Here is a 15,307-nt window from a genome sequence, read left to right as displayed (position 1 = left end):
TGCCTCAGCCTCCCGAGCAGTGAGGATTACAAGCATGCACCACCACACCAGGCTAATTTTTGTATTTTCAGTAGAGACAGGGTTTCACCATGTTGACTGGGCTGGTCTTGAACTCCTGGCCTCAAGTAATCCACCTGCCTCGGCCTCCCAAAGTGCTTAGGCGTCAGCCACCGTGCCTGGTCTAAGAAATACACTTTCATAGTAGGCATAGTAGGTCATTAGTAGGTAAAATTTAATAGATGCTTCCTTTCATCAGTTTCCAGAAAAATGTCCTGATACTTCATACTAGTAGCTCTCACACCTGGATGTACATTAAACTCAGCTGGGAAGTTTAATTGGATTTTAAGTTCAAGTACTCTAATGAGCAGCCCAAGTTGGAGAACTCTGCTTCCTACTATGTCCTACAAAGCAATCATCACAACCAACAAACAAAATACAAACTAAACATTTATCTGGGACAATCAAAGTGCCCCTTAAAAAAAATCTAGTTCTCTTAATTTTTCATTTTTCAATGAGGAGATAAAGATAGGACGTGAATCCAGATTTTCTTGGCCTTGTGTTGAAAGTAAACATCAAAGTCAACTTTGTTCAGCAGCTGGGAATCCTCACCCAGCTCTTTCCAGCTGTGCCCTCCGCACCTAAGTGATGAACAGAATCTGACCCGGAGCACACTCACAGAAGTGTGCTTCTCTGGAAGGCAAGGTGAAATTCACTCTTTACAGGGAAGCATATACTAAAATAAGCAACTTACTACTACAAGCCTGGATGACCAAGGCTCTTGTTTCACTAGCCTAAAAAAGAGAAGGTCACATGATTTTCCCTGGAATTTTTTTTTCCCTACCCAGACATTTGTTCTTCCCTGGGACACAGGGATAGGGCAACTACAGTAAACTTTTAATCCACAAGGTAGCTGGTGACGTCTCGCAGCCCTCCAACCTGCTAAGTAGCTAAACTGGTGGGTTAGACATTTGCAGCTGTGCACTTAGAACTGGCATTTAGTACCTAGACTGAGGTATTCATGATGACAAACAGCAACTGGGAAAGTAAGCCCAGAGCATCTTAAAACTTCAAAATATATTTTGTAGTGATTATTGTTTTTAAACTTTCTTCACATAAACTTTTTCACATAAATATAGATGTGTTTGGCTGCGAATTGAGGTTTGTAAAGTTTGCAGGTAAGGAAAGAAATACTGTAACTAGAGTCTTATAACATTAATGCAAAGTGACAGCAATTTAAAGTAATTTTCAAACATAAGCCCTGCTCCTGGACCAGAAGAATTCTACATATGAGAAAATCGCAGAGTGATGTTTTATGTGATGTTTTACGTGATTGATCAATGGCCACAAAAGACTCTGAATCAAGGAATTTAGACTTAGACCTTATTTCATCCAATAAAGTCTTTCTGTAGAAACAAAATTCTAATCACCACTCATGGAAACAGAGCTTGGGACAAATATTTATCATTAATCAAATTTAAAATGTACCCAAAGTAGGCTGGGCATAGTGTGTCACATCTGTAATCCCAGCATTTTGGGAGGCTGAGGTGGGTGGATCACTTGAGGTCAGGAGTTCAAGACCAAGCTGGGCAATGTGGCAAAACCCCGTCTCTACTAAAAATACAAAAAATTAGCTGAGTGTGGTGGTACACGTTTGTAATCCTAGCTACTTGAGAGGCTGAGACAGGAGAATCGCTTGAACCCTGGGAGGCAGAGGCTGCACTGAGCCAAGATCACACCACTGCACTCCAGCCTGGGTGACAGAGCAAGACTGTCTCAAAAAAAAAAAAAAAAATGTACCCAAAGTGTATAGCACAAGTACCAAGCATGAAGTATGAACGTAGGGGACTGGTAAGGGTTTGCTGTTTTCACCTACCTTCTTTGGAAATACTGGATCCCAAATTCAGCCTACATTTATAGAAAAAGACATGGCAATACACCTAAATGTATTCAGTAAGGGGCTTGACTTATTTTAAAATCCAGTGTCATACCCTCTGTGGCTCAAAGCAACTGACTGTGACAAGAACTTTTATTTATAGGCAAGGCAAAGCTGCCCAGCAGAGCCTCCATCCAAGAAAATAAAACTAACAGTAGGGAGTAAGGAAATTAACTTTCAAAGCACCCTACCGTTTTGAAAATAACATTCTTATTTAATTTCTGTAGAAAGCTGGGACTTTGTGTTATTTAATGACTAGAGTATAAATTAACACCCTTTTTTGTCAAATCTAATGATGTTACAAAGCAGAATTTAGAACATTTACTACTTACAAGCAAACTAACCCCCTTTCTTAACTTGTGTTCAATTGGGAAGGAAAACATCACCCAGGCATTTCAACAGCCATGCCCTCTTGCAAAATGTTTCTTACAGAACATCAGGATTTTATCTATACCAGCATTTTTATAAACTGCAGGTCTCAACTCATGAGTGGATCCTAAAACGCAATTCAGTGAGTCACAAGCAGCTTAGAAAAAAAAGGACACAGAAAATTGCACATGATATTTTGTGAATAGTGTATGTGTTATGGGGATTGGGTGATGTTGCAATACGTATTTCGTATTGTGGATTGTGGTCAAGAAAAACTTGAAAGTCACTCAAATAACCAAGCTGTAGAGCTACTCGATTACATGATTACACATATGGTTTTTTCAAACAAAGGCATATTGTTCAGCAGCGGGTGTTTTTAAACAGAAACATAAAGGGAATGGAAGCCAGGGTGGCTAATGGCACATAATGGCCTTAATTACACTACTGAAGGATCAATATTAGCATAGCTCAGTCACCAGCAGCCAAGGCACAGAAACTGGTACAGCAGGAAGTGGGAAACTGGGAATCGGTCATCCCCGCCTGATGCTCAGGGTGCACATTCCAGAAAGATGATTCCATATGGTCCCCAGGGCTCGCTTCCATGAAAATAGGGAAAGAAACAGGCGTTTGCCTGTAAGTCACAGAATCCTGCAGATGCCTGAAACACACTTCAGCCCAGCTCCCTCTCAAAGCCCAAATGTGAACATCAAAGTAAAACATTAAAAATCCACTCAAAAACAACAGGGTGGAGTTCCTGTTTCCTGGAGAGAAAGCAGTCTGCGCCCGGGAAAAGAGTCTTGGACTCCGAGAAGGAGATCCTGCCTGGCTGGGTGGGCGATGTGAAAACAGCCAAAGAAATCCAAAGGTTTCTTCCATTCAGAGCGGGCAGGCACGATGCCCTGCGTCGGGGATGGGACAGGGGCTGGCCTGGCCGCAGGGATAGGCTGCCTCTTTGTCCGAGGCCCTGCCCAGATGCCACGTTGAGATGCTCAAGGACAAATGAGAAAGTTTTTCCTGTACTCTCATCTTCCTGGGCCCCAACTACAGAGTCCTGGGTCAATTTGCAACTTCCTCTCCTTTCTCATCTCTTTCTTTTGGCCACTGTCTCTCTTCCCCAGACACCCACTTTGGTCACTGGCTTTCCCACCGCCCTGCTCCCCCCATATTCCGTGGCCCCCGCAGCCCCACCACTCCCTTTGCGAACTCCCTGCTTTCACCCTTGGCCCAACCTTGTGGCTCTGGGAGGACACTGGGAGTGGGGTGGGGTGGGGTGGGGTGGGGGGTGGGGCAAACCCCACTGCAAGGGTACGGGGATAACAAGATCCCAATGCGTCCGAAGCAGCCACCGGCCCTCCCACCGAGGCCGCCTCGAGGCGCAAGCCACAAGCTGCTCTCAGGACGACAACCCTGGGTCCTGACACTTTGTCCCCCACCTCCCTGGCAGGGGCCGAGTCGCAGCTTACGTGCAGTCCTGGTTGAAAGAGAAGCAGCTGAGAGCCGACTCAACCCCGCCCGGGGGAGCGTCCGCGGCCTCGGCCTCCATCGGGGGCTCGGCCCGGGAAGCCGCAGCTCGGAGCCGGCGACAGCCACCTCAGCAGCCCGCCCGCGCCGGCTCCACGGGCCGGGTCGCCGGTCCTGCCCCGCCCCTACCCCGCCCCTACCCCGCCCCGTCCCCGCCGCGTCCCCGGCTTCGCCCCGCCCCTTCTCGCCCCTCCAGCTGGTCCCGAGGACCAGAGCACCTGACAGGGCGGGGCCCCTGCCTCCGGCCACCATTGGCCACGAGCCCAAGCCACAGCAGGCGGGCACCGCCCCCCTTGGCCAATCCGTGGCAGCTGTGGGCGGACCCGCCCGGCTGGCGACCCGCCCCTGGCTTCGTAACGCGGCTCTCCATTGGACAAAGGCGCGTGACGCAAAGGCAGCAGGCCCACGTGGCAGTGTTTTCATTGCCGGAGCCGCCCAGCTGGGAGGGAGAGGGAAGAACGAATGCGGCTGGGGCCAGACCTGCTGGTTTCAGTCCGGCAACTGCGTCGGGGCCGCCGCAAGGGTGACAGGACTACGCGCTAGTTCCCACCCTGCCCAGACGCCTTGCCATGTGTAACTCTGCCTATTAAACTTACAGAGTTTAGCAGAGAGCGTTAGACTCCAAAGCCCCACCCTTTTGTCGAGTCCTCAAGCCGCATTGAGAGAAGCTCCTGAAATGGGGCTGCCTCAGCCAGAGAGATAGCAAGTTATCTTATCCATTGCCGAGCGGTTGAGAACCCTCACTACTTGCCAAGCGCGCCGTACTATGTATGTCATCTTGAATTCTTATAAAACTTATGTGGAAAATACGATTGTGCTCAATATACAGAAGAGGCAACTGAAGCTCCAAAGCTAAACAATTTGTCTAAAGTAACAGTAAATGGTAGAATGTGTATATGTCTGCTTTCAAAACCTGTGCACTAAATAACTGCTAAACAGTAATTTGCAAAAACAACGTAGCACCTAGCATGCCAGATTCTAGGTTTTCTAACTAGGACAGAAATGACTGCAGCATTTGACAGAGCTGGAAGGTGGGGGGAAGCACCTTTGATCTGAAAAGTTACAAAAATGGCACAAAGTATCTAAACAAGACCTATCCGATCTGCTGCTGAAAAAAATGAAAGTGTGTGTAGGGCAGTGTAGTTTATGAAAGGGGTAACGTCTTGAAGATATAGCACAATTCAAAACTCAAGTAATTCGAGATAAACCTTAACAAAGAATCTCTTTTTAAAAGCTGAGTACTGTACATGTTTCCATGCGGAATTACTGTCAATACGGTTTATGAAGCAGGAGCTCTGCCAGCTTTGGATTGTATAACTGCTGATGGATTTTTAATTCATTTTTTCAAATTTTGAGATGATATTTTAGTTATTATTATATGACAGTGTCCCAAATCAGCATAATTCAAATTTATTAGGTTGGTGCAAAAGTAATTGCGGTTTTCCCCATTTCCCACTTTTAATACCCAGTTTATGACAAAGCTACTTTTATGTGTGTATATATATATATATATATATATATAACCTTGGACCTAGAATAGATGAGCAAAGGGCACTATTTCACCTAAACCTTTCTGGTTGGATTTCCGGTTTGTGTTTTCTGAGATGCAAATGTAACAGTTTCTTTTCTCAACTTTATTATTTTTTTCTCTCCACTGATGTAAAAAATAGTTCAGCTCATAGATTCACAGATGTTATTGCTCTTTGGCTGATTGTGAGGTGTTGTATAAACTATCAGAAGTGAATCGAACTGCTGTTTAGATACTTTGTGCCATTTTTGTAACCTTTCAGATCAAAGGTTCTTCCCCCCACCTTCCAGCTCTGTCAAATGCTGCAGTCATTTCTGTCCTGGTTAGAAAACCTAGAACCTGGCATGCTAGGTGCTACGTTGTTTGGAGAATTACATGAAGTGTACTATAAAGTTTTCAAAGTGTAAGCTGTTATTATCAGTCTGTTATTAAGAGTTTGGACTTTATGGGATAGATCTGGGAGCTGGTGTTAGTTTTTGAGCAGGAGTGTTTCATGATAAAAAAGCAGTGTCTTTGTCAGATAAACTTGGCCAGTGTGTGCAGAACAAATTAGAAGTGGGAAAAGACCTAGAAGTCTTTAGGGGACTAATGTGAAATTCTGGAAGTAAAGGGACAGGAGAGACTAGGCTAAAGTGATGAAAACAAGGCCAGAAAATTAGACCAAATCATAGAGTTGTTTTCAGGCATTGTTGTCCAGTAGATAAAATGAGCCCCAAATGTGAACTCCACATTGTAAATTTCAGTTTTCTAGAAGATACATTTAAAAAGGTAGAAATAGGCAAATTAATTGGAATAATATCATTTATTTAATCCAATATGTCAAAAATATCATTTCAATATAAAGATAATCAATATAAAGTTACTAATCAGTTAATTTAGGTTTTAATTTTTTTTTTTTTTTGAGACAGATTCTTGCTCTGTCACCAGGCTCACTGCAACCTCTCCATCCCGGGTTCAAGCGATTCTCTTGCCTCAGCCTCCCGAGCAGCTGGGACTTCAGGCCCCCGCCACCATGCCCAGCTAATTTTTGTATTTTTAGTACAGACGGGATTTCACCATGTTGGTCAGGCTGGTCTCACACTCCTGACCTCATGATCCACCTGCCTCAGCCTCCCAAAGTGCTGGGATTACAGGCATGAGCCACCACGCCTGGCCTCAGATTTTAATTTTTTTCAGAACTAAATATTGAATATCCGGTGTGTATTTTTCACTTACACCATATCTCAGTTCGCATGAGCCACATTTTAAGGGTTCATGTAGCTGGTGGCTACCTTATTCTCAGTAGAGTCTTGAGGGACTAAATGACAGGCATGGCAACTGATGGGGAAGGGGGAGGGGCAGGGAAGAAGAGGGAAGAGTCAAAGCTGATTTCATGGTTGGGAAGGGGAAGCCCACTGGGTTGCTTTTAGAAACTAGACCTTCAGTCAGGAATTCAGGAAGTTGTATTTCATTTCAGACACTTTTCATTAGCAGCAGAACCGCATGCTTACTGGAATCAAGGTTTGGATCTAGAGCTATGGCCACGGGAGAAAAATGGTCACCTTCCCAGCCTCAGCCTTTCCTGTGAATGATCCCGCTTATATGTTTCTTTCCAGGCTGATGGTCCATTATGCCACCAGCCATGTGGAAATAACATCTCAGGACTGCCTCATCTGATTTCATTTTTCCCAAGACAATACGTAAGTCTGTATTTTTATATAAATCTGTGCCTATTTTATTAAAAACCTGTATTTGTAGGTAAATTTAAAAAATGATGAAAACTAATTCTTATTTTCAAAAAGTACCTTGTAAGCTAAACTAAATACATCAGCTAGCTGGATGTGGTTTGTGGAGGGCTGGTTTGTGATTTCTGTTAGAGGTGTAAGCAGCCACTTTGAAGAGCTCCACCCTCAAAAAATTTCCCAGAAGTCCATTCATATAAAAAGCCAAGGACAAGGTTATAAATAACTTAAGAGGTGCTGAATCCATTTAATGTCAGGCTGGTTTTTCTTTTTTAACATTCTAGTTCTGGGTTCTGTGGGAGAGGACACTCTTGATTTGAATGTTGGGCTTATGGGCAACCTAATTCTTACAAGTTCTTGCAACAGCAATTTCACTACTAAATAACATCAGCAAAAGGTAATGGGGTAGGTGGGGCAGGGGACAATGCTTTGTTCCAATGGGAATAAGATTTTGGCCTTTTCTCTTTCTTTCAACTGAAATTCCTAAATGTCTATCTTTTCCCTGAAAAACAAAACAAACAAACAAACAAAAAACTCCATTATTTCTAGGAAAACTTACTCGTAAGTAACTAGTAAGTTACTTACCAGTCAGCAAAATCTGGGAAAATAAAGCTGGGCTCTGGGAATTAAAAACATGTTTGGTAATACAAAATTGCAGGCCACAATTCATCTAATGGAGAGACTTCTTATTTGTATAACAATCAGGTTGTAATTTTAAAATGCTGATTAGGGCATGCACAGGGCATTCACAGGGGAAGGTGGAAATGAGACATCCTGTCTGATGCAACACTCCTGTCACCCCATATGGTCATTCATGGCACCCAACCATCTATAATTAAAGTAACTACTAGGTGAACAAACACCACTCCTGTCCTATTCTTCTTTTTATAAAGTCCATTCTATTTTTATAAAATCAAGTTACAGGAAATAATCTCCTTTTTCTTTTCTGCTATGGGGCAACACTCAGAACGTGAACTGAGGACGAGTTGAACTCTAATGGGCCAGTGTATGGTAGCCCTTTGAGAAAGCGTAAAGGAGGAAGGGCCTTGGGACAATGGAGCCAAGAGGGAGAGGGAGGGAAGGGCGATGTGTCAGTACATGGAGGAAGCTCAAGGAGTCAGCCCTATGGTGCCAGGGTAGAAGAGGAGGGGTTGGGCTGTGGGGTGATTTCTGGGAAAGGAGATGATCGAACTGATTGGCAAGCAGGAAGCCCCAGCCAGAAGTCTGGCCGAGCAGCAGGTGCAACTGGGTTTTCTGTTTCTAATTATAGACAGTGTGTGTGAGATAGCATGGCTGCAGTGAATGAAGAGGCCCTATCATGTGCCCTTGTCCCCCAAATGGAACCATTATTTCTGGATTTATTGATTAAAAGGGGAGAGACAGGGAGCAAAAACTAACAACACTTCTAATATTCCTTGACTTATATATTCCTTCCCAAGAGTCAGGAAAAATGTTATTTCATGAAAGAGTGAATTGATGTCTTAATCTTCATTCTCTCCCCTCACCTGTCTTATTTTTTCTTCCAGAATAGCCTTCCTAAAACACCAAGGTGAATCACAGGTTCTCAGTAAATGCTTACTGATTGGCTGATGATCACGAAGACAGTTGCTTTCTACGAGTGCTTTTGCTAATGTCCTTGGAGCTGAGAGTCTGTTACCCATGCCAGTGCAGAGAGGTTCAATCAAGGTGTTTTTGTTCACCGAGGCATCTTCGCACTGGTCAAGAACACAGAGATGGGTTCAGCAGGTCAGCCAATCACCCTGCCTTAAATTTTAGAATATAATTATAGGCAATACTTGAAAATAGAAAACCAAGCTTTATAGAAAGCTTGGTTTGGAGCGTCATGCATCTTCTCATGTGACGCTAACCACATCTATCTGGTCTAGGAATGTTTATCCCCATCAGGCAGCTGCATATGCCAAAGTGGAGACTGTCGAGTAAGTTGCCAAAGGCCCTAGGACAGTTTTTGATGCAGGTGTAGTTTGTATTCTGTCCCTTCCACTGGGTGCCCAGGTTGCCTGTCACGCTGTCTCTTGGACTGCTTTGGCTCAAGGCTGGAAATAGAATTGGCATCTTAACCTGTGCTTCATCCTATGAAAGGACAGAGGAGCAAGGGGTGAAGAGATAGAGGCAGAATTGTGCCAAGAGGGCCACGGGCCAAGTACAAGGGGGAGAGTGTGGAGTCCTGCAGCTCTTCAAAGGGCACCAGCACTTTGCCTACATTTACCAAGGGTACATCTAGAAATATTCAAAAACGTCCTTTGCTCCCAAGCAGAGTTAGCCTGTGCTCCTGGCTGGGCATGGCTTGTTGGAACATGCTGTACGACTTTAGGTTTCTTTCTAGTCTAGCGGTGGTGTAGGGAGTGGTAATCATTCTCTAGAATCAGTCACCCCTGGGAAGGAGGTGGATTCAAAGGCTTTGGGGTTGGGGTGAGAGGGGCGTGGCTAAGAATCCCGAGATTCTTGGTGAACAGTGCCATCTTGTGGTCTGTATGATTTAGTTCTAGGATGGTTGGGGGGACACCTCAGGAAACACTGGCTTGAGTGATAAGATATGGGTAGCCAGTACTAAAGCCCCAAAAGAAAAGTCTCTGAGCCTCCCTTGTGTATTTTTCCAAAACGTCTTTACTGTCTATAAATGGAAAACACAGAAGCCTCCCTCACCACTTCCTCTGAAGGAGGAGAAGTTTGGAAGGAGTTTGTATATTCATTCATTCATCCATTCATTCATTTGACCAATTTTTATCATGTGCCTGTTGTGTGCCAGTCATGCCTCCAGGTTCTAGGGATATGACACTGTCCAAAATAAATAAAACCCCCTGCCCACCTGGGCAGAGAGACCATTAACAAGAAAAATGAGATGTATAGTATCTTAGATGGTGATAAGTGCTAAGAAACGTATAGCAGTGAAAGTGTGTTTGGGAGCATGGGGTGTAGGGAGGAGAAATTTTGCATAAGGTGGGCAGGGAAGGCCCCACTGAAAATTTCCATTTGAACAAGACCTCAGGAAGAAAAGGGAGCAGGTTATGCAGTCATATGGGAAAAAGCTCAAAGAGCAGCGAGGAGGCAGGGCCGCTGGAGTGGGGAGAAGAGTGGGGAGAACTACAGGCAAAGAGGTCAGAGTGACCTGAGAAATCACTGGAAGTTCTGACTTACACTGGAATTCGACACAGGCAGCTGTGTTGAAAAGAAATTGAAGGTGTCTTGGGAGATTCACAATTCACTTTAGCACGTTCAAGTCTCCAGAAAGCCCAGCATTATGTTTATTTAACATTGTTTCCCAAGTACTTTCCAAGCTTATTTAAAGATAGATTCCCTTTCTTCCAGGAACACCCACTACTTCACTACTGCCCACTACTACCTGAGAAAATGGAAATCAGCTCAGATGAGCAGACTGGAATGTTCCCAACAGTCATAAACAAGGCCAGCACAAGGCCAGGCGAAAACTGTGTTTAACCCAAGGCCACACCGTAGCGCAAAATTACTGACATTGGCGTATCTAATCCTTTCTTATCAAAGCCTCTCCCAGACCCACTCGATTTCTCCACTTGCTGAACAAAAATTTCTGAGATATCCGATGATGAAACCACTTGCTTCACAACACATCCATTCCTGACCTGATTCCTGTTTCTTCTACCTTTCCCTTCCTAGCATCACTTAACACAAACCTGGCAAAAAGCCCTTTCCCACAGCCTCTTACTGAGATGCCTCATGGTTCACTTGATGTGCACACCCTCTTGCTGCAGGAAGTTAATAAAACTGACATTGCCGAGGCGGATGGATCATGAGGTCAGGAGTTCGAGACCAGCCTGGCCAACACGGTGAAACCCCGTCTCTACTAAAAATACAAAAATTAGCTGGTGTGGTGGCACGTGCCTGTAGTCCCAGTTACTCGGGAGGCTGAGCAGGAGAATCGCTTGAACCCGGGAGGTGGAGGTTGCAGTGAGCCGAGATCGTGCCGCCGCACACTGTACTCCTGCCTGGGCGACAAAGCGAGACTCCGTCTCAAAAAAAAAAAACAAAAAAAAAACCTAACATTGAAAAGGTTCATTCCTCTTATACTTTACCTGTAGGTGTTATCAGAGCCCAGCGTTTCATAGAACGAGGTGTAAGAACAGCTGGACAAAATGATCACTTCCTATTATGAAATTCTGAGTCTAAAGACATTGCATCCCCGCAAAACTGTCTTGTATACCAATCAAAAACAGCATTTTAAGAATGAAAAGGGTGAGGAAGTGTGGGTTTTTGTTTTTTTTTTAGATGGAGTCTTGCTCTGTTGCCCAGGCTGGAGTGCAGTGGCGTGATCTCCGCTCACTGCAAGCTCCACCTCCCAGGTTCACACCATTCTCCTGCCTCAGCTTCCTGAGTAGCTGGGACTACAGGCGCCTGCCACCACGCCCGGCTAATTTTTTTTGTATTTTCAGTAGAGATGGGGTTTCACTGTGTTAGCCAGGATGGTCTCCATCACCTGACCTCGTGATCTGCCCACCTCGGCCTCCCAAAGTACTGGGGTTACAGGCGTGAGCCACCGCGCCCGGCCCCAGCCGGGTTATTTTTATAAGTTACTCCTTGTCTGTCTGGTCCCTTCTGCTGCTAACATTTTTGGCTGAACATTTGTACTATGGGATCTCTTGGCTTGATGAGGGTTTAATACGCTTCCCTTCTGCTGGGAGCCTCCTTGGACTTTCTTGGGCAATGCACAGATGTCTGGAGACAGACCCGATTGTTTCTGGGCAAAACAAAGCACATTGTCTCAGCTTTCTATTATTATTATTATTTTTTAGATGGAGTCTCACTCTGTTGCCCAGGCTGGAGAGCAGTGGTGTGACCTTAGCTCACTGCAACCTCCGCCTCCGGGGTTCAAGCAATTCTCTTGCCTCAACCTCTGGAGTAGTTGGGATTACAGACGTGCGGTGCGCGACCACGCCCAGCAATTTTTTTTTTTTTTTTTTTTTTTGTAGAGACGGGGTTTCACCATGTTGGCCAGGCTGGTCTCGAACTCCTGACCTCAGGTGATCCACCCGCCTGGGCCTCTCAAAGTGCTGGGATTACAGGCATGAGCCATCGCGCCCAGCCTGTCTCAGCTTTCTTGAGCTGTGGTGAGTGTACAGGCAGTGGTGATTCACAAAAGCAGACTTGCATCTTAGAAAGCTCCCTACAGCAGCAGTAGAGGATGTCGGAGAGGGGCGGGTGATGGGGGCAGAGACCAGGTGAGAGGCTGGTATGTCAGTTCAAGTCAGACACTGGAATTTAGGTGCTTGCTGTGGGTGGAGGTAGAATGTATAGGACTCAGTGGCCTATTACATGAGGGAACTGGGAGAGGCAGGTCAGCATGGAGATTGGTTGTCAGTGTAACTTGGGTTTCCCCTGGCCTTACTGACTTCTGCATGCAAATGGGCCTGTCGTGCAAATGGGCCTGTGTTATCACTTACCCAAATTTCACCGGCTTCTTCCTCTACCTTTTATAGAACATACAGCTCCCTCCAAAGCCTTTCCTATTAATTACTGGGAGTCCCCGGAAAACCTGCCCTTTTAGGCGTTGCCCATAGGGTTGTTTGTTTCTGCTGATGAAGGCCCTTGTGAGTGATGCCTAATTGCTGCCACCTGCTGGAGTCCACTGTAACAACACTGAAGTGTTTCTTCCTACCAGTACACACCCTTTCTGCTTGTATTGAAATGATTATTTACGTTTTCTCTCTTTTTTTTTTTTTTTTGAGACAGAGTCTCACTCTGTCACCCAGGCTGGAGTGCAGTGGTGCGATCTTGGCTCACTGCAATCTCTGCCTCCCAGGTTCAAGCGATTCTAGTGCCTCGGCCTCCCGAGTAGCTGGGACTACAGACACCTGCCACCACACCTGGCTCATTTCTATATTTTTAGTAGAGACAGGGTTTTGCCATGTTGACCAGGCTTGTCTCTACCTCCTGGCCTCAAGTGATCCACCCCCCTTGGCCTCCCAAAGTGCTGAGATTACAATCGTGAGTCACCGTGCCCAACCATGTTTTCTCCTATCTTATGTTAATGTGGAGAATTATATTGAGTAATTTTTTATTGAAGTGAAATTCACATACAGTTAACCATTTTTAAGTGAACAATGCAGTGACATCTAGTGCATTCACAATGTTGTGCATCCATCTCCGTTATCTGGTTCCAAAACATTTCCATCACTCCGAAAGAAAACCCTGTACCCCTTAAACAGCTACTACCCATCCCTCCTCCCCAAGCCCTTGGCAATGACGAGTCAGCTTTCTGTTTCTATGGATTTATCTATTCTGGATATTTCATATAAATGGAATCACACAATACGTGGCCCTTTGTGTCTGGTTTTCACTTAGCAGAATGTTTTCAAGGTTCATCCATGTTGTAGCATGTGTCAGTATTTCATTTCTTTTTATGGCCAAACAGTATTCTTTTGAATACGCATATCACAATTTTATTCGTTTATCAGCTGAGGGACATTTGGGTTGTTCCCATCTTTTGGCTATTGTGAATATTATGAACATGTGCATACATGTACTTATTTGGTACCTGTTTTCAATTCTCTTGAGAACACTCTGAACTAGGAGTGGAATTGCTGGGTCACCTGGTAATTCTATGTTTAACTTTTTGAGGAACTGCAAAACTGTTTTTCATAGCAGCTGAACCATTTTACATTCCTATAGCAGCATACAGGGACTCCAGTTTCTCCATATCCTTGCCAACACTTGTTATTTTCTGTTTTTTGTTTTTGTTTTCCAAATTACTATAGCCATCCTTGTGGGTGTCATGAACACTAAAGTTTTATGAGATGCCTGCAAACTGCAAACCCTTGGGACATCTAACCAGTGCTCGATGCCCCAGCATTCTCACTGAGTCAAAGCCCTGCTGTACTCTCAAGATCCCTGTGCTCATTCTGGGTCACACTTTTGACACCTGGACAATAAGTTTCAACACAGAGCTCTCTCTTTATGAAGCTCAAATGGGAGCTCAAGAACTCGATATGTGAAGCAGATCCCAGGCTTTCCTTCCTGGCCTGTTCTTTCCAATCTTATCTTTCATTCTCCTAGCTAAAATCTCTTGATATACCACCAGCTCTTTAGGTACACTGGGATATGATTGCTTCCAAACTTAGCTGCTTAGTTTCGGCCAGGGATCTCTATTATGCAGGGGTTGTTGTTGTTGTTGTTGTTTGTTTGTTTGTTTTGGAGTCACGATCTTGGTCTGTCACCCAGGCTGGAGTGCAGTGGTGCCATCATGGCTCACTGCAGCATTGACTTCCCAGGCTCAACTGATCCTCCCACCTCAGCCTCCACAAGTAGCTGGGACCACAGGCACATACTACCATGCCCAACTAATTTATATATATACATTTTTTTTTAGAGAGATGATGTTTTGCCATGTCACCCAGGCTGTGATGGAGGTCCTTGTTAGGATGGAGAGTGGGGCCAATCACGCAGATGATACAGAAAAATAAACACTGAGGACCAGAAACTTTGGTCCCTTTGGCTGTAAGGAAAACCCTGTGTGACATCAAAGAGGGCATGTCTAGGAGGTATTTGATATCTGTATCTGGGGCTAAGGGTAGATATGTGAGATTGGGAGAGAGATCTAGGAGTCATCGGGGGAAGAAGTAGTAGCTGAAGCTGTGAGAGGAGGCAGGCTGTAATGGAAAATGTGTCAGTTGGTGAAGAACTGGAATGAAATGTCCTGGTTTGACGTTTTGAGTATTCCTTTAATTTTAGGAACACTATCAGAAAAGAGCCTAGCTTGTGAGCTGAGTCGGCTGCAGCAGCTCTAAACCACACATTGCTGATGAGTGAGAACCTCTGTTATAAATGGAAATGTGAACTGGCAAATGCTCATTGGCTAAAGCTGAATGCACCAGTTTATTTTGGTACCTATTATGTCCATGATCTCCTATTTTCCTTATTGATTGCAAATACGCACGAGGAATAAAAAGCTGGCTTGCTTTCCAAAAACATGACTGAATGTTTTCACTGCTGAATATCTAAAGAGGGTGCAGATTGAAACTTTCATTATTTCTCTGAGGTTAGAAATGTCCTTTGGTGGGTTTCTAATTTTTCATGAAAGGTCAGTTCCAGAGACTATTTACATGCTGTTAGGAAAAACATCAAGCAGACAAGACATATCTCAAAATATTTAAAGTGGCCCATTCCTAGGCTCTCAGCTCTTCTCTCTCCACTTCCTCTCCAGGGATCTGTTCCACAGATGGGGGCTTAAGTCAGCCTCTATCTATA

General features: G+C 44.8%; 1 protein-coding gene and 1 long non-coding RNA gene across 2 annotated transcripts in view; one reads left to right on the top strand and one right to left on the bottom strand.

Annotated features, from left to right (window-relative positions):
* The window catches only part of WIPI1 (WD repeat domain, phosphoinositide interacting 1), a 37,036-nt gene extending 33,070 nt beyond the window's left edge, over window positions 1–3,966 (bottom strand). Inside the window, exon 1 of the mRNA XM_004041103.5 lies at window positions 3,766–3,966. Within this exon, the coding sequence (XP_004041151.3) occupies window positions 3,766–3,845 (80 nt within the window). The 5' untranslated portion in view covers window positions 3,846–3,966. The remainder of the gene's footprint in view (window positions 1–3,765) is intronic.
* Window positions 3,967–4,196: 230 nt separating this feature from the next.
* On the top strand, window positions 4,197–10,839 carry LOC134758502 (uncharacterized). Its single transcript, XR_010133736.1, has 4 exons — window positions 4,197–4,591; window positions 6,947–7,030; window positions 8,599–8,818; window positions 10,400–10,839. It is a non-coding gene; the product is annotated as an uncharacterized lncRNA (long non-coding RNA).
* The last annotated feature ends 4,468 nt before the right edge of the window (window positions 10,840–15,307 follow it).

Source organism: Gorilla gorilla, chromosome 4, assembly GCF_029281585.2.
Source record: "Gorilla gorilla gorilla isolate KB3781 chromosome 4, NHGRI_mGorGor1-v2.1_pri, whole genome shotgun sequence".
Lineage (NCBI taxonomy): Eukaryota > Metazoa > Chordata > Mammalia > Primates > Hominidae > Gorilla > Gorilla gorilla.
The sequence above is the reverse complement of the archived record's forward strand: the minus strand, read 5'-3'. Positions and strand labels throughout refer to the sequence as shown.